At 35.8% G+C, this 19,039-nt stretch overlaps 1 protein-coding gene across 1 annotated transcript; it reads left to right on the forward strand.

Annotated features, from left to right (window-relative positions):
- Positions 1 to 2,341: 2,341 nt before the first annotated feature.
- On the forward strand, positions 2,342 to 18,796 carry LOC127659705 (ubiquitin-like protein 3). Its single transcript, XM_052149648.1, has 6 exons — positions 2,342 to 2,837; positions 3,295 to 3,446; positions 10,900 to 11,008; positions 12,437 to 12,523; positions 14,189 to 14,266; positions 17,280 to 18,796. Exons 2-6 carry the CDS (start codon positions 3,420 to 3,422, stop codon positions 17,330 to 17,332), a joined length of 354 nt encoding a protein of 117 aa, XP_052005608.1. The 5' UTR covers positions 2,342 to 2,837; positions 3,295 to 3,419; the 3' UTR covers positions 17,333 to 18,796.
- Positions 18,797 to 19,039: the final 243 nt, after the last annotated feature.

A 19,039-nucleotide genomic window follows, 5' to 3' on the forward strand; every position in this document is an offset into this window, starting at 1 on the left:
TCACCTCCGTCCTAATTTCAAATTTGTGTGAAAACAGAAAAAAAATATTATAGAATGTATTTTTTCACTTAACTCCTTTACTAAACACTAATATTAGACGATTAAAGACTTAATACTCTTATTGGGTGAATCAAATTAAAATAGCATGTTTTAAGTGTGTCTGATGGTGTTGACTGAAATTAAAGTAAGTTGCAAGTTATAAAGTGAATAAATGTCAATTTTCAGAACAAAGCATTTTTATAAAACCTGTTCCCTTGCATGGTTCGCTAGCTGAGACTTTTGTCTATAAATATATGAATTTAAAATTTACTTATTATTAAAAAATTAAAACTCAAATTTAAAACATATTTTGTCCCTTATCTCAAGAATCAGTGAATGTATTTATTGAAATACCATGTGCTTTATTTTGTTTTGAAATCATAATGTCTTGAACATGATTTTTTAAACTTGATATGATGGCCAAAGTCATGAACTACCAAGGATTCTATCAGTAGTTTTCAGTTTGTAAAATAATATTATTTTTGTATGTATGGTATATTTTTGTGTATGTATGGATATATTTATGTACCATTGGGGAGAAATGTTTTATATGTTTAGGTCATTCTAAAATGTTGTTTATAATAATATTTTTTTTTCTCTAATTAGATGTTCTTATTTGAGATGTAGATTTGAGAATTGTAAAAAAGGAAATTAACCTTGTCTTAAATGTGCTTTAATGTAAAATCAAACATTACCTAAAGGGATCTTATATTTATTACTTGGGTGATGAACGAAGTGATATTTTTTATTTTGTCAAGGGCTCTTATGCAACATTTCTATTCCATCTTACATTTGCCTTTATTCATTTAGCAGAAGCTTTTATCCAAAGCGACTTACAAATGAGGAGAACAATAGAAGTGATTCATCCAACAAAAGGGGCAACAATATAATAAGTGCTATAATACAATTGTCACATAGCTTAGAGCAGTACATATAGCAAGGAAAGAACATGCAGGTAGTGTGTTAGTATGGTGCTCATGAAAAAGACGTGTCTTTTGCTGTTTTTTTTTTTGGGTTGTTTTTTTTTAAAGAGAGTCCCTCGGGTGGCTCTTCTTCTGGATCATTTTAAGATTACACAGTTTATGCTGTTTTCAGAATGTTTTTGTAAAAACATTGCTATATAAATGCTTTTTTTGTTTAAGGGAAAAAGTATATTTGAAGGCCGAGATTACTGAACATTCTGTGACTTCAGTGGTTAAGGCTTGTGTATTTGCCAGTAAATTGTATTTTTTATGACATGAATATTGAACCAGAAGGGTGTATGCCTCTTTACAACACTACACAGAGTTTTATGTACAGAATGTCTTACAAAAAGTCATTTCCATTTGCTGCAGGCATGTGATTCAAAAGCATTTCCCTGTTTTACAGTTAATGTTTACACAATGCTACTGCTGTTGTGTAATTTAGAAGGAACCATTTGTTCCAATGTACTGAAAATCATGTCTATTACAAAGTTGAGGTTTAGTCAGAATCAGTAGTATTAACTTTGAACATATGCACCTTCTTACCTTAGAAAACATAATGAATAGGAATAATATTGCCAGAATTGTTGTTTACATGGCTCACTGCTCTGACTAGCCTAGCCTAGACTTTCCCCACTTTTGCTATAATATATTTCTATGTATTGCTACTATGTATTGTTATGGAACAGACATCAGTGTTTACTGTATGTATTATAAACTAATTGTTAATTTTCATGTGCATATTTTCCTTTGTATATAGCCTACTTGATGTGCCTTTATTATTTGCTTCGTTGTTATCAATACAACAAAAGAGTTTAACTCTTTTTTTCATGAATGTACGAAGATATTTAAATGTAGGGCTCTTCTGAATATTCACAGAATGAGACTACTACATCTGAATTAAAAGGTAAATTCCTGTTAAGTTAATTTTGTAGCATCTTATTTTGGTGGATCTTAATTATTTATTTATTTATTTTCACAGTAGACTTTTGTAAATAAATAATTATAGAACTAGCTAGTAATTTACAAAAATGTTTTACTAAATTAGTAACATTTAATAAATAAATTATACATATTGAATTATATTGCAATTCAAGTGTGGATATTGACAGGGTTGTGTCCATATATTGTTCTTTAATTAATAATATGTGCTTGGGTACGAGTATAGAAAGGGGACAAGCAAAAAAAAATATATATCTACATTACTTTACACAGCATGTGAAATGACTGCCCTCCAAGGTGCGATCAAAATGGAGACCTACCATTCAACTACAAATCCCATAGGGCCATCGTGCTTCGTTTCCTTCATATATGGCCAGCTTACTTCCGGTGTCTTTAAATTCTCAGCCATTAATCTGCTCGGAACGCTGACTGATACTGATTTATAAGTGCATCTGATCAGATAGAACGATGAACATCGGTTAATGAACGAGTAAAGCCGTGGATGATCAAACGATTCCTCTCGATCAGATAGCTTCATCAAAGCTGTCGTTTTTCACATTCTCGGCGATATGTACTCGCCTGCATTTCCTCTTTATTTTTGCCGCAGTCAGAAATAATTCCAGCTCGAGGCCAGCGATCGCGCGCACTGGCTGTCTGTTTTCACACCTCTCGCGTTATAAACTGAACACTACTGTCTGTTTTTTTTTTATGGTATGTGCATCTTCGTATTGATGTTTCTTTGACAGGCAGACTTTTCTTGTTTGGGTTTTGGATGCTGGTTCTCATGCAGAGCTGGTTGATTACATGTTTTCTAACACGGATTCGCTCAAAAATAATATAATGGTAAGCCAGTAATACTGTCACCCATTTGGCTGCCAGTCAAGCAGAGCAAAGGTATGTGATGTTTGCTCCTGTTGTGTTTACTTACACATTAGATATCTACACTGTTAAGCCACAGTCTATTTGTTTAATTACCTTAGGTATTTATAAAGGTTTTAGACACCCTGGGTGGTCTATCTGATTCAATCATTTGTTCTGAAATAATTAGAATTAATTGGTTAAATCAGATCAGATGACCTGTATAACATTTTTCCAGCTAGCCGTTAGCTTGCTTGCTAATTATTTACAAGCTAGGTGAGTATAAAAGTTTATAGGCGTGTCTGGAATATATTGTAATCATCTCACCTATTTAATAGTGTAATATTGTTGCATTTTTGTTTAGCAATTTGTTTAAGTTTGCAAGTAATAATTGCCTGAAGTTAATTGCTAGTTAGTTAACAGTGTTGCCCACTTAACTGTGGATGGTAAACAAATCTGTGTGACATGTTCTAAATGATTGACTTGGTACTAGGCTGTGCGAGGCAGTGAAAGGCCAGAGGGAAAAGACAAATACAGAGTCTTTGTGCCAAGGTTTGTGCTCCAAACACTGCTGTTCACCCATCGATTCCTGGCTGCCCGCCACCTCTGATCACAATCATGACCTCTTCCAGAGACCTAGACACAGTGAGTATATCCTAGACTTCCAATACGGATCTCTCTTGACGTGGTATGGTACACAAATCGAAAAGTTGTGTTTTCAAACACTAAAACCTCACAAGATATTGCGTTTAGCATATTATATCTAATATGTTTATGACTATATATTTATATAATTAAATTGCAGCATTTTGTGCTTTAATAAATCACACTGGGTAACATAACCAACATCTTATCCGGAAGTGTGAAACTGCACTTGGACTCAAAATGAAAAAATTTATTCAAAATAAAAGCTTGATGCATGAAATTTAAGAGATTGCAAATTGAATATATTACTAGTGTTAGGTCAAATGTATTAGTAATAATAATAATACTATGTTGAACCTATATCTCACAAGCAAGATTGCTGTTTTACTGAATAGATGTTTTCATCAATGTTTTCATTTATAATGTGATGCTCTGTTATGCTGCACTTTATTTGACAAAATAAGACCCATGTTGTGTTTTAGATTATGTTGTGAATATCTTTACTAAAGCACTTTTATTAAAAATAAATAAATAAATAAATAAATAAAATGTTTTGTTAAAGTAAATGTTCTAATTTCATTTGATTGAAGTTTGGATTAATTTTATTAGACACATTTTGATGATTAAATTGACTTAAGCTGTAAAATATGGAATTCAGAGAAAACATAGGAAAACTTGGAATTTGGTAAAAAATGTAAAAGAATGTAAAACATTTTACTGATTTTATAGGGTCCTACTTAAAAAAAAAAAAAAAAAAATGCAGCAGTGTTTGATTAATTGAGAAACACTCAAAGGAAATGTGCTTTTTTTTTTATTATTATTTACGTTGAAATTGAAATTTTTAGTAGGCTAAAGGAGTGTTCAATTGCATATGACCTTTTTTCTGTGGTATTGAAATTGGTATTGAGAATCATGCTATTTTACTGGGATGTGACAACTGAAATTTTGGTATCGTGACAACACTACTTGTGGCTATACTTTTGAAACTGTGTGAATTTTAATGTTTATAAACTGGCCACATTCACTTCTATCGGAAGTGCCAACTGCAATTTTGTATTTTTTAAATAAAGGAGGGACGAGTCTAAATAATTATTTGTGTAAATTAACATATTGTCACAAATGCTGTTGATTGAGCTTAACAGGTATTGAACCAGGGAAGTCCAAACAACAGTTTAAACATGTTCCTGTTAGTGCTAATATGCATTTCAATTAGAGAAGTAATAAATGTAAGCCTAGCTTTTATTTGAGGATGAAGTTAAGATTTCTTGTTGGATGTTAAAGGTACTATTTCTGGTTTCTGCCTTGCATGTTGTTTACGTGCTGATTCCGGGGCATTTAGACAGATTTGATGTTTTGTATTTGTCAAGTGTTTAAGAAGTGGGGCAACCGGGAGCGCTTGTTTGTTTGTTATGCTCTCCTTATCTGCATTACCCCTCATAGATTTGTCGATAACACCCTAAATCTGACTAGGAGGGAGGGAAAGGGGTTAATGGCTTTCCATGACTTTATCAGGGACTTAGTGTTTGTAAACAGTCTGTTGGCATGACGTCATGCATCATGGGTTGACCCCTTTGTTCTCGCTACACTTCCTTATAGGTGAAAGCAGAATATTTTCAAGAGCGTCTGAATGGGGGTGGGGTGCCCTACATTACAAATGTACTCAGCAAAGGAGCCTGATTTTAGAAATGGTTAGGGCAGGGTTCCCCAATTAGTTTTCACCAAGGGCCAAATTCTGTCAACAATAAAAGGTCAAGGGCCATGGCCGTCAATGTAATGACAAATGTTTTGTGCTGCTGCTGCTATTATTACTATTCTTGTTTTTATTATTTATAATCACGCATAAATATTAGTATTTTTTCCATTATTAGTAGCCTGTTTGATTTATTCAAATAATTATGAATATTTTGTTTGTATACAGAAACACACAACAACACAACTTTGCCTGCTGAAGAAAAAAAATACTTAAATGAACAAACTGGATTATCCGTGTCCTCCATGCGAGTCAATTGTTCCTGCTCATTTCCAAAAGGGATCTGCTCCCTGCACTTTCACTAATTGCATATTCAATTATTAGACCTATTAGCATTAATATTGTTATTGTTCTTATGGATAATATAGCAAACTATTGCAATAATTTAAATATAGAGAAGATCATGAGTCAATGTTTTTTTTTTATATTAGGCTATCATAATTAAGAAGCACACAAAACACAAAAAGAACATTCAAAGCCTAATATAAACATTTTGTGGAACCAGCTCATCATAATTTTTACTGTACAATTCCACATGTCTTTATCACATTACCTTGTGTTATATTATCCAGGCATTAATCCAGACATTCTAAAAAAAAAATTAGTCGTCTTCGGGAGTCCGTTTGGAATATATTCTCAAATATAAATAGGACATATGTAACAGTGCTCTTAACTCATCTCACTCGCATAAAACCACAGATTATATACTCCTTAGAATGCATCAACACCATGGAAAGGTCATAATGAAACAGATATGCCAAATTAGGTAAATTAATGCTTTAACAGCGTTCAGTATATCAATCTCTTAACAGCTGAAGGTACGGGCATGTGACTATCGTGCGGGCATGAGATTACATATATAATTATTTGTAGAACAGCAACAGCTGTTCACTGTACAGGGGTGAAATTGTTTATCATTTTTATTTTTTACGCACTCTGAGTATAGACCTTTTGTTGGAAGGTCTATACTCGCATAATCTTCATGGATTTGGTGTGAACTGGCCTTTAGCATGGGCCAAACATTTGTATCTCGTGGGCCGGATGTGGCCCGTAGGCTCCCTGTTGAGGAACTCTGGGTTAGGGTTTTGGGCAGCCCTTAGTTATAAAGCTTTTGGGTGGTGCATGATTTGAGGAAATGAACACTGACTTATGTCAGTAAGAGGTCACCATTTCCTGTCAAGAAGTTTGAGTGCTGGCATTATTTGGGTCATGATCTGGACTGCCGTCACAGCACGATGGAAGGAAAGCCTTGGCACCCCTACTGCGAGCTGATGAGCTGGCTCCACAAAATGTTTATATTAGGCTTTGAATGTTCTTTTTGTGTTTTATGTGCTTCTTAAAAATATAAGCTCCTTTAGCATATTTTCAGGAGCTTGAAAGGGAATCTTGTGTCTTTTCTCGCTTCCACTTTCTCAGAAACATGTTGAAAGTTTGTCTTCCGTAGAGTGGTCCGCTGATTGGTTGCAGTGTCACCACGAAGCTTGTTTTCCTACATTTCTGCTCTTTGTGTTGCTTGTGGGTTTAAACACAGCAATGCCAAAACAAATTGCTCAGCTTCTTGCGCCCTCCTCTTTCTCCATTTGATTCTGAACTAAAGCATTAAGCCTCAGCCAAGCTCTACACACTGAGTGTAAGTGATGTAATGTTAAAATTGCAGTCATTGAAAAACCATGAAAGGAGAAATTATGTTTAAAACCTGGAAGAAAAAATCTAAACAAGAGACTCATGGTTCTCTCATACTTGAGCATACTACATTCCTAGTCTGATTTAATTTTTGGGGAACTGTTAAGGCTGATATGGTGGAAAACATTTTCCCTTCTTATCATGCTGCTTCGTTTTTAAAGAGAATGCTGTCAAATGTATTCTAATTATTTGCTAGATGTAGCCTATGAAATAAGCCATGAACCATGTATGACGGCCACAGGCAGAAAGCTTTGTACTGTTATTAATACAGACTAGGGCTGCACAATTAATGACATTTTAAGCTGTGGTTGCCAGAAATGCACCGTAAAAAAAATATGGTAACCACTTCTGGCTTTACGTGATGTAATTCTGATACCTGTATATTTTGCAGTTCATTACTGTTTATATTATTAGATGATATCAACTTAATACTTTCTGAAACTGTAAAAAACTGCTTTTCACTTTATAATGTATTACTCACAGTAGTAATTACAGAAAGGCACATGATGACATGAATGTCATCAATAGTGGCAATAGCAGGAGCAATGACCAATAAACATGTTGAGACAGTGCTCAGTGTCACTCACACAAACAATAAACACCATCAGGGTAACACATGTGAAATTAAAATAATGTAATAAACATTAACTAAACTACTTCAAATACAACACAGAACACCCCAATGTAAGTGATTTTAAAAATAATAATAAACGTAACTATTCCCATAAAATATAATGAAACGTAAGGAATTCTGGGAATGCCCTATTATTATTATTATTATTATTATTATTATTATTATTTACCGTAATATTTAATAATTTACAGTAAAAAGTAAATTTACTCTTATTAAACATAATATAATTTTTTACTGTTTAATATAAGGTAAATTCATACTTTTTACATCTAAAGAAGGTAATTTATCTAATATTTTACCGTAAAATTAAATGTATTTTTTTTTTTACCGTATATTTCGAGGGACCTGCCCGTTAACCAATTAAATTTTTTTCACTGTAGCATTTTTAAAGTATTTTACCCTTAAAATTAAGGACATTTATGCAGTGTAGCCACAGATATTTACTAGTATCGGATGTGCACCACTTTGATCTGTAGTGAGGTTCAACAGAGTGGTTCTGTGTTCGATACACACATTCAATCTTGTGCTCTGTGTTATTAACGGAACACTTGTGCTATGTCAGTGATTAATTAGACCATTTAGACTATTTAAAATGAGTTGGAGAAAAGAAGTCCCACCTTACAGGTAAAAGAGCCAATCTCCTTTTAGATACAGACATTTCCTGTCAATTATCTCGAGAACACGCATGCACATTAGCTATAAAAGCTGGGAAAATTACGTTTGTTTTTTTTGTGCAATCTGAGATAAAGCACAATTTATGATTCTAGATTTTTCTGCCAATTTGAAAGATGTTATTTGATCGTTATCTTGACCAACCCTTTTGGAGATTTTGGTCTTTCCCCATTCAAGTATGTAGGAGCTGCTCTTGAATGCCGCTTATTTACATAGAAAAATAGCTACCCGAGAGTGTTCCAAAGATGGCGCCCAGTGTACTGACTTGCTGGAAAGACATGTATCTGTTCAAAGGAAGGAGCAGCACAAAGCTGTTTCAGCAGAAACAATAACATGCCATATTTTGTTTTTCACCAAAATAAAGGCTTTGGACTGTATAGCAAAGCCCCCTGCTAAATTATTACAGAAATGTATTACTATTTATTATATATTGCAGCAATAATCACTGTAAAAACTGATCTGTAAAAAGAACTCTTGTACAAACACCCCTACAGAGTAACTCTTATATTAGCCGTAAAGCATGGGTAAAACATGACTTAATTTTGGTCAAAAGGAAGAACTGAATAGTTTTTAGTTTTATCACTTTAACAGGAGAGCTGCTGTTTAATGTATTTTTCTTTTTTTTTTCTTCAGAATTGATATCAAAGCACGGGCAAAAATATACATGTATTTTTCCAAATGTTAAGCCGTGTAAATAATCAATCAATATTTATTTATAAAGCACATTTAAAAACAACTATGGTTGACCAAAGTGCTGTACAAGGTAAAATGGTTATTATAAGAAAATAAAAACTTATTGAAAGAATATTGAAAGCTAAAGAGAAAAAATATGTCTTTAGAGAAGATTTAAAAGTTGAAATTGAGGGAGATAATCTAATATATAGAGGTAGACTATTCCATAGTTTCGGTCCAGTGACTACAAATGCTCAATCACCATGTTTTTTTTTGTCTAGATCTAGGCAAAGAGAGTAAACCAAACCAGTTCTAGAAGGAAGGCTGAAGCAAGTTTCAGAGATACTTAGGGGCCAAATTATGTAGTGCTTTGTGAACAAAAAGTAAAATTTTTAAGTCAATTCTCTACTTGACAGGAAGCCAGTGCAAAGCAATAAGAATAGGTGTAACTGACTCGTACCTGCGAGTCCCGTGATAAGTCTGGCAGCAGCATTTTGTTCCATCTGCAGATGAGAGAGGGAAGACTGAGAGACACCATAGTAAAGAGAATTACAATAATCTAAACGAGATGTTACCAAAGCATGAATCACAGTTTGAAAGTTGCGCGTGGATAAAAAAGGTTTTTCTTTTGTGAGAAGGCGAAGATGATGGAAGCATGACTTTACAACCACACTAATTTCTTTATAAAATTTTAAATGATCAAATTGTACACCCAGGTTTCTGCCGCATTGTGTTTTATATGGGGAACCTAGGTCGAGGTCAGCAGAACAATTTTCCTTAGGCCCGAATGAAATATATTCTGTTTTACCTTCATTTAGATTCAAGAAGTTATTTGCAAGCCTTAGCTTGAACACTAGTAGACAATCCAACAGAGGTTGTAAGGCTGATTTATCATTATGTTTTAGTGGAAGATAGATCTGAGTGTCATCAGCATATAAGTAATAAGCAACTCTGTATTTATTAAAAATAACAGCAAGAGGAAACGTATACAGGGAGAACAACACCGGACCAAGGATTGATCCCTTAGGAACTCCACATTTGAGAGGTATATTAGAGGAGGAGTGATGGCCAATACGAACACTGAACCACCTTTTTTTCAGGAACGGAACCACTGTAGTACAGTACCACGAAGGCCCACTGCTATCTCCAAGTTAGTCAACAAGTTCTCATGGATGACCACATCGAACACAGCACTCAGGTCTAACAAGACTAAAGCCATAGATTTCCCTGAATCAGTCTCTGTGAAAATATCATTTGAAACTCCTAAATGAGCTGATTCAGTACTGTGTAAGGGTTTAAAACCAGATTGAAAAATGTCATGTAGCGTTAACAGTCAAATAGGATTGTAATTGAATCAATACCACTTTCTCTAGAATGTTCGATAGAAAAGGTAGATTAGAACTTGGGTGAAAATTAGACAAAGTGGAGGGATCAAGGTTTTTTTTTTTAAATTTTAGCTAAGGTGACACAGGCAGTTTGGGAAGGAACCAGTAGCTAGACATTTGTTAATGACCAGCAACAGGGCAGGACTAACAGTGTCAATGATTTGTTTAAGGAAAGTAGGTGGAATGACATTTATCAGAAATAAAACAATTCTGAAATAACAAAATAATCATAATTGAAAAATTTGAGCAATCTAATTTTCGTGCAAACCTAATGCATACTATATAGGCATCGTGTCTGTCTTTTGCTTTTGAAAGGGATTCATGCTTAGAGCAAATCTATTGCAGCCCCTTTCTGCAAGGTGTTATGCATGGTCCATGTAAATGTATCGCATTATCGCTTCCTCATTGCCCCAGTCTGCAACACATACCCCCACCCACCCAAACAAGAGATGTGACCATTTCTCAGGAACCTTTAAATACAGTAGCAGCTAGTTTCAGCCGAACTTAAATCTTATTAGGGAGGAATGCCCATTTTTGCAAGAGACTCTGCATGTCATCTCATGCCATGTGAGGTAAGCACAGATTTAAGCGTCATTAAGGACTTTTCGGTGGAAATGACATGAGATCTTGAAAGCTTCATGATTTAATTTGTTACAGGTGAATCTAAGGCTCATCCTTGTGAGTGGGAAGACACAGGATTTCACTTTCTCTCCCAATGACTCCGCCACAGACATTGCCCACCATGTCTTTGAAAACTGGCCAGCAGGTATGGTTGAGTGATTGTACTGGTGCTTTTTTATTTCTTCAATATCTTAATAGGATTGTTGATGTGTATAGTGATCACACCAGTCTTCAGCTTATTTTATTTGTAAAGGAAATTGAAAGCCCTAGATTTGTCTGATCATTTATACACAACCAGTCTCTTAAACTTGCTTAATTTGAGGGCCTGGGTATCTCAGTATTGACGCTGACATCTACCCCTGGAGTTGCGAGTTCGAGTTCAAAAATAACTCCAGCCAGGTCTCCTAAGCAACCAAATTGGCCCGGTTGCTAGGGAGGGTAGATTCACATGGGGTAACCTCCTCGTGGTTGCAATTTAGTGGTTCTCGTTCTCAATGGGGCATATGGTAAGTTGTGTGTGGATTACAGAGAGTAGCATGAGCCTCCACATGTGAAATCTCCGCAGTGTCATGCACGACGAGCCACGTGCTAAGATGCGCGGATTGGCTGTCTCAGAAGCAGGGGCAACTTAAACTTGTCCTCCACCACCCGGATTCAGCTGAGTAATCGCGCCACCACAAGGACCTACTAAATAGTGGAATTTGGGCATTCCAAATTGGGAGAAAAAGGGGATTAAAAAAAACCTTGCTTAATTTTGGCTTGACTGTGTTTAATATTTTATGTTATAGTTGTTTAGATGAGATGTACTATTGCTGGTTTCAAGTCCTGGGAAGTTTGTACTTGCATGATCAAAGTCTTCTATTCATTCAATGTGTGTTCAAGTGATTTTGGTCAGAAAAATTCGACACATTGGGCTATTCCTGGCAGCGCAGAAATATATATATTTTTTATGCTCCTGCAACCAAACGAAGGGCAAAGAAGCACATTAGGTGTGTAATTGATGCTTTTTGTATTTGATCAGTTTGGTCGCACAAGCCTGTCCCTTCATAAACCAGCTTAATGAAAAGTATTTCTGACAGTATTAGTATTATAACTTTTCTTCAACAATACACAAAACGCATACAAACTGAATTGTACAGTCAACATTCACAATTACGGTTAATCAAGACTAACTTGTGCCAATGATTATTTTTACTGACTGCATTAAGATAGGGGTTTAAAGAAAAAAGTACAGTGAGAGCATTTACAAGCACAATCTTTTACATCAAAGCTGAGGTTAACCTGATTTCAAGTCTCAAACATAGTTTTTGTGCATTATCAGATTTTTTGAAAAATATCATTTTTGAAAGTTATCAGCATGTAGCATTTATGTAAACATGTTAATTTGTGCTTGTTTTCATGTGCGCATATCTCAGAAATCATTTCGACATGACTTGAACGCTGTATTTGAACATACACCTTAGCCACATGCCAAACATGATCACAACCTATTTGTTTTTCCATTGTCAAGCACCATTTAATTCAAGCATCATGTATGCCTATTGTGTGGTGAATGTAATGTCTTTTGTTACAGGATGGGAAGAGGAGAGTGTGAGCAGTCCCAGCATACTCAGGCTGATCTTCCAGGGCCGATTTCTACATGGCAATGTCACGTTAGGAGGTGAGAACTAGATCTTGTCCACATGTCTGTTACTGTCATTATTTTTTGACAGTTCTCTCTGTCTGACCTCATTCATCTGACCTGTCTGGGCTCTGGTCCCGGGATATTGGTGGGATCAATGCCGAGGAGCCTTCTGTGTGAACACAAGCTGGTGCCAGAATGCCACAAAATGTTATCCCGGGTTTAATCCCGGGATGTGTCTGTGTGAACAAAAGCAGAGCCGATACCATGAAGGGTGTGTTGTAGTGATGACGTATTTATCATGCGAAGGAGCAAGTTTGTGTGCAGAATAGAGATTCAACATTTTCATGTTGTACCACGGTTTAAAAAACATGCGGCTGTCATAAAACGTTGCCATTTATTTGTCATTCAAGGCATTGCGCACAACGAAAGTCAGACCTTTATTTCCTTATATATGGTGCGGTTGAAGTTTGCGATGTAAGAATACTTTGTGTAATTAAATATAATAATGACGATTACCCAGTTTGTACATTTTGATGAATAAAAGTGACGCCATCTGCTGGAAGCACTCAAAAAAAAGTGGGGGAGAGCTGTGGAGAGCTTGTTTTGTATTAATTTTCTAGTGTCTAAATTACTGCTTTATTATACTTGACAAAGTTAATCAATTACTTTTATTCACATATTTTAGTTTCTTATTTTTATTATATCAAATACAGTTGTTAGTGGGGGATTTTACACTGTAATCTGGTCATGTTACAATGTGCCCCGCACCTGTTACATTTTCCTTTTCTCCATGCAGTCGGTGAAAAAAAATACACACCGTATTCATTAAACAAGACTACATATTTGTACCAGACATGTGTAAAAAAGGAAAATACTTAAAACCCCAAGTGTATTTACACAAACTTAAGAAAACCAAAAAGTGTGAGTTTGTGCCCCGCTCTCCCCTACAACCTCTGTGAACATCATTCCACAGAATTTGCGAAGATGAATGTAGGCAAAGTGAAAATATGGTAGGTAGACTAAAGACCCCCTTGCTTAAGAAACACAAATAGATACAGTACACATTTTCCAGTTTTGTAATAATTCAATATAGCTCTTTGGGTGACTAAATCATCACAACGCTTGGAACCTTACGACAGGCCAACTCTTTGTTCATACATTTATTTTCTTAACTCAAAGGGCAAGAACATAGCAATACAGAACATTTATTTATTGCTATTTTCCAAGACATTAGGTGCCCAGTGATACAGCTGATGATTAAATTAACCGTCAGTTTAGTTGTTCCATACACAAATTATTTTGTTTACAAGACGATGAAAGAGCGGGCTTCTCGAGAGAAAAAATGGTTATCAGTAAACTCAAGATGCTTTACATTAGACATCACATCGTGATGTCACTTTGGTCTTTACAATTGTCCCAGGATGTGTGTGAAATGTGAGCACAGATTACAGAATAGCTGGGGCAGTGGGAATGAACAAATTTTGCTGTCCCATGACAGTTGCCGGAACAACTTTGCCCTAGATTAATACCAGGATCTGTGTGAAAGGGACTTCCATCTTCTCTTTTTCTACCTTGCACTAGATTTTATTACACATTAATGTGAACAATTATTTGGGATGATTTTAAAATATGCTGAAGATATAAAGCTGTGAATTCACAGTGGAAATTTTAATAATCAGTATTCACCTCTTTGTTAAATAGCTTTGAAGTTGCCCCCTGGCCGAACAACTGTCATGCACTTGGTTGCCAGAGAGACACTGCCAGAGCCAAACTCCCATGGTAAGACCTGATACATTCCTTTTGGCAAGCTCCCACTGCTTTACAGATGAATGTCCTTGGCTTTCCCATACACTTGTTTCTCATGGTAATGATAAGGGCACAGCAGTTTTTGGGGGTGCTCCAACCTGGTCGCAACTGACTCCAGGGGTTTTAATCTTCCAAACTCTTTGCATGTATTATTAGGATGCAGGACACGCACAGTCATAAAGGATGCCTAACATTGAGCTTTATCCAGTCACAATATTCAGTCAAAACTAAAGTAGAATATTAAGGTCTAACACTTCTGTACTTCCTGTTTGACAAGGTGAGCTTAAATTGGAAACTAGCTAACAGGAACAGCATTTAAGTTGGAATGAAGAGACTGGATACACGCTTTGATATCTTCCGAATATGCAACATATATATTGTCTTGCTTTGTTTTAGCCTTCATTCATTCTCTTATTTCAGAACAGTTAGAGTTTACAGCTTTGAAATCTTAGAATGAACATTGTCACAGTCAATGTGGTTTTGTTACAATTTGCTTGAAAAAAAATGGGTGTCGTTTTAAAGTTTAGAACCTGGACAATAAAATGTATATAGGCATTGCATTTTTTATTTGCTGACAAATTAGAAGTGTTCCGTTTTCTTATGAAATATGATTTTACTGTGAAACTGTGTGGTCAAACATATGGTGAAAGAATCGTACAGGTTGGCAAGGTCTCAAGTAGAATACAACAAATACTGTGTCACTTGCATACCAAATATATGTAGAGTAAAAGCTCAGAGAAAATTTTTTCAAGTTGTAAACAGAGGTCAGTCAAAGTTAAGAAAGGTTTTACTTAATGCAAATTAGAACCAACTTTCGGCAGAGAGAACTAATGTTGGGCGATTTGACAAAATAAAATCTTGTTTTCCTTTTTAAACTTATGGGTGATTCATTATTACATTTTTCAACTTTAAATGTACTCCAATGTGATTCAAATAACATTTTCTTTATTGGAATGCAAGGCAACTTGGCTAGAGAAAACAAAGTAATTTTTATTAAGTGTGCAAGAAAAATGTACAAAAAATGTGCACCAAACAGGAAGTTGTTAACAATGTAATGTAAAATAAATGAAAATCTAGCGGTTCACGCTGAGCAATGCAGCAATATGAAATAATTTATCATTACAACTAGCAAAGTTTGTCAGAATGATTACCAACTGTTGGCAATAGATGCAGTAATCTTGAAACGCGTCACAAAGCAATAATTGGCGATCTGTCTGAATCATGGTAAAAGGAGCTGTGGATGTTTGATTCTCCCATAATTATAGCCTATCCAGATGATTTGATATGGAGTGGCCGCAACTGTCACCTAACTAACGCTTTATTATGGGTATATAAAGAAAACAAAGGAGACGATTCATCAGCATTCGCACAGCACCAAAGCCAGTTATATATAGTCTTTAGCCGGTATATACATACATGCATGATAGACGAAGTTGAGCTACAATCACACTGTACAGTTGTTCTGGAAGTATTACTGGTGTCTTTTATATCAGTCTCCATGTTGTTAACCTGTTACTTCATTTGGAGCATGCATACACTTGCAGCTGATCAGATTTGGAGCTGTATCAAGCCAAGCTCTGTTAAAATTTTCTTGTCTTCCTTATTCAGCCTTTGGTGGATTCACAACGTATCTAACTAGAGCATTTGCTAATATTTTTATGCAAAACCTTGATTCTTTGATTTAAAAACAAACTGTATAAACTTAAATTCAAATCAATTATAATAAATTAAAAAAACGTAGTTTACGTTGTAGCCTTACAACGTCATGATTTAACAAAAAGGCCCCTTGGTTGAGAACTGCTGTTATAAGCTGCTGTTGTTGTTAAAGCAGTCTTTATTAAATTCTGCCAGTAGTTAAGTTTTAATGCTGTTTAACGTTAACGTGATAAGTTACTGCAATAATAACAAATAACAATAGATCTGAAAATGATTGATTGAATCCTGGGACTTTTATTTAATATTCTATTTCACTTAAAGGGATAGTTCACCAAAAAAATGAAAATTCTCTTATCATTTATTCACCCTCATGCCATCCCAGTTTTGTATGACTTCCTTTCTTTAGCAGAACATATTTGAAGAAAAATATCTTTGCTCAGTATGTCTTTATAATGCAAGTGGGATTGTAATTTTTGATGCTCCAAAAAGCAATCAGCATTAACACCATCCATACTACTCCAGTGGTTAAATTAATGTCTTATAAAGTGATGTGAACTTAAGTACTTCGCCAAGGAGCTCAGGGAGATGGAGGAGGCTGGACCAGCAGCAGCACAACATCAAGCTTCAGAGAGACTGAGAGCTCAGGAGAGGTGGTGCACATGTACACAATGCCAGGCAATGCCAACAGCGGTAGAGAGCATCTGCTGCAATGAATGGAACGTTGCCATGCCATCGCTTGAAAGACCGTGTGACCTCAGCCCTCTCATGAACGCGTGCGCATACTGCTGCTTACCGGAAGCGATGATTTATAGTTACAAAGTAGTTCAATATTTATCTTTTTCACACCAAAAGAGATCATATCACTTTATAAGACATTCATTTAACCACTGGAGTAGTATGGATGGCGTTAATGCTGATTGTCTGTGCTCAAAATCATGTTACCATCCACTTGCATTATAAGGACCAACTGAGCTGAGATATTGTTCTATTTTTCTTCAAATGCCTTCTGCTGAAGTTATATATATCTGGGGTAGCATGAAGTTGAGAAAGTCTTCATTTTTGTGTGAACGATCCTTTTAAAAGTATGTCTCATTATGGACGTTAAATGGGTTCTGAATGCCGTTTCATGTTGACTTTCATACCAACCTTCATTAATTATAGACCATACATGTAGCATGCCATTCAAGGAAAAAGGAAGCAATTTTCAAAGCCAAAAGACATCATAGTCACTGCTTTTGCCTCAAACTCTTCTAACTTTTATTTCATTATGATTACATTTTTGTTGACAATTCTTAGTTGACACTCAGTATTTGCTTGTCTCTTCTCTCAGGCCAGAGGAACAGAGAAAAGACTACAGAGAGCAGCTGCTGTCTACTGCTGTAAAATACAGAGAAAAACCCTCCCCACCACCTCCCACCACCACCTCCTCCCCTCCACTCTCTCTGCTCACCAACCCATGTGCATTCTGGTTGATTACAGAAGCGCTCCAGGGAGAGTGCAACTAGGTTTTTCTTCAGTGTTTTTTTCTCTGTACAGTTGCTGGGGGCTCATTGATCAGTTCTGATATGTTTGCCTTGGTTTTCTTGTTTTCATTTTGTTTTGTTGCCAAAGTTGCATAGTAAAATCACCACCATTTGTTTACAGACCTTCTCTAAAAATATGAATCTGTGGTAATATAAAGTACCTGAATCATTGAAAGGAAATTATGTAAACAGAGGTCTGATCAGATTTTTGGGGGATGTCCTGTACTTGAGACCTTCTGCTCTCCTAAGACCCATTTTTCTGAAGTGTCAGTTTTCACTTGACATCACATGTGGGACTCAGTCAAGCTTAACATGCATCATAATCTCTGACTTTTGATTGCACTTAACACGGGTCCTTATCGTGTGTGTGTGTGTGTGAGATAGTCTTAATCCTCCCTCCCTGCCTCAAACAGAAGGAGCTTATGGAGAGAAGTGTAATAAACGCAAGCACCAGTAGGAAGCTCAGTCTGTTGCATTGTACCGATGGAGCGCTTGTGAATTTGACTGTGTTCCATGGCCACCTATTTGTTTGCCTTTGTCCTAGGACCAATCAAAAGCAGATGTGCATGACCCTAGTCTAGTGTTTCCTAACCCTGGGTGTACACCCCATGTGAAAATGACACAAAATCATCGTGTTGCCAAGTCAGGATGTCATCTGTATCCTCAATCATCTAGACACAGCTAATGTTCTGTCTTAATGCTCAGCTAACCATGAGTCCTGAGAGACGTCCCTTCTGTCTGATGCATAGAATATGGGAATCATCAGATATCTGGAATGAAGGGTTGGGCCAGAATGCCCCCATTGTAAACGCTATGGATTCACTGACCCATTGTGCTACGCTGCAGCAGTTGAGGTAAAGATGAAAGCTGGCAGGGGTTACCCCTAATGGACTACCCTCTGGGCTAGAAGAAAATAAATAAAATTGTGTTTTATTGCTGTCTGTTTTGTTTGGCTTTTTGAATGTAGAGAATTAATATTATTAATAATGGAGTTCTAAAAGTCCTTTTTATTTTGTCTGAGTACAGTTGATTTTATTGGTACATGGGCTGATAATGTTAAGTGCGTTGGTGTGTGAGTGTGTGTGAGTGTGTGAGTGTGTGAGTGTGTGTGAGTGTGTGAAGCTTCTTTTTTGTTTGGAAAGATGGTGCAGTTATTGTAAAACAGAAACTGTTTCCAGTCTTTTGAATGGCCATTTACTGCAAGAGTGTTAATCATTGTCACTGCTATGAAATTGGGTACAAATTATTAAATGTAAAAAAATATATATATATATAGATCCCTCAATCTTGTATTATAAGTTAATAAAAACTTTCAAATAATAAATCCTATGATGGTCCTGGTGATGTTTAGGTTTTAATTGTTGAGCTTCTCAATAAAGCTTGTTTTTGGTGAGGTCAGTTTAAATAATTTACAAATAATAATTGGGTCATTAACAAATAAGGATGTCCAAGGTGAGAAATATTAAGTCTTTTTAAAAATGTAGCTTAAAACACAGGTGTCAACACAACGAAAAGCACCAACAATGGGAACGTGAGCATCTGAACTGGACCTGGATCAATGGAAGAA

The sequence above is a fragment of the Xyrauchen texanus genome, chromosome 19 (genome assembly GCF_025860055.1).
Source record: "Xyrauchen texanus isolate HMW12.3.18 chromosome 19, RBS_HiC_50CHRs, whole genome shotgun sequence".
NCBI lineage: Eukaryota > Metazoa > Chordata > Actinopteri > Cypriniformes > Catostomidae > Xyrauchen > Xyrauchen texanus.

Bases quoted from the DNA above. Each gene is read 5' to 3' on its own strand.
- LOC127659705 (XM_052149648.1), top strand. From the start codon at position 3,420: ATGACCTCTTCCAGAGACCTAGACACA. The intron at 3,447-10,899 runs GTGAGTATATCC...AATTTGTTACAG, and splicing joins CTTCCAGAGACCTAGACACA to GTGAATCTAAGGCTCATCCT. The intron at 14,267-17,279 runs GTAAGACCTGAT...CTCTTCTCTCAG, and splicing joins GCCAGAGCCAAACTCCCATG to GCCAGAGGAACAGAGAAAAG.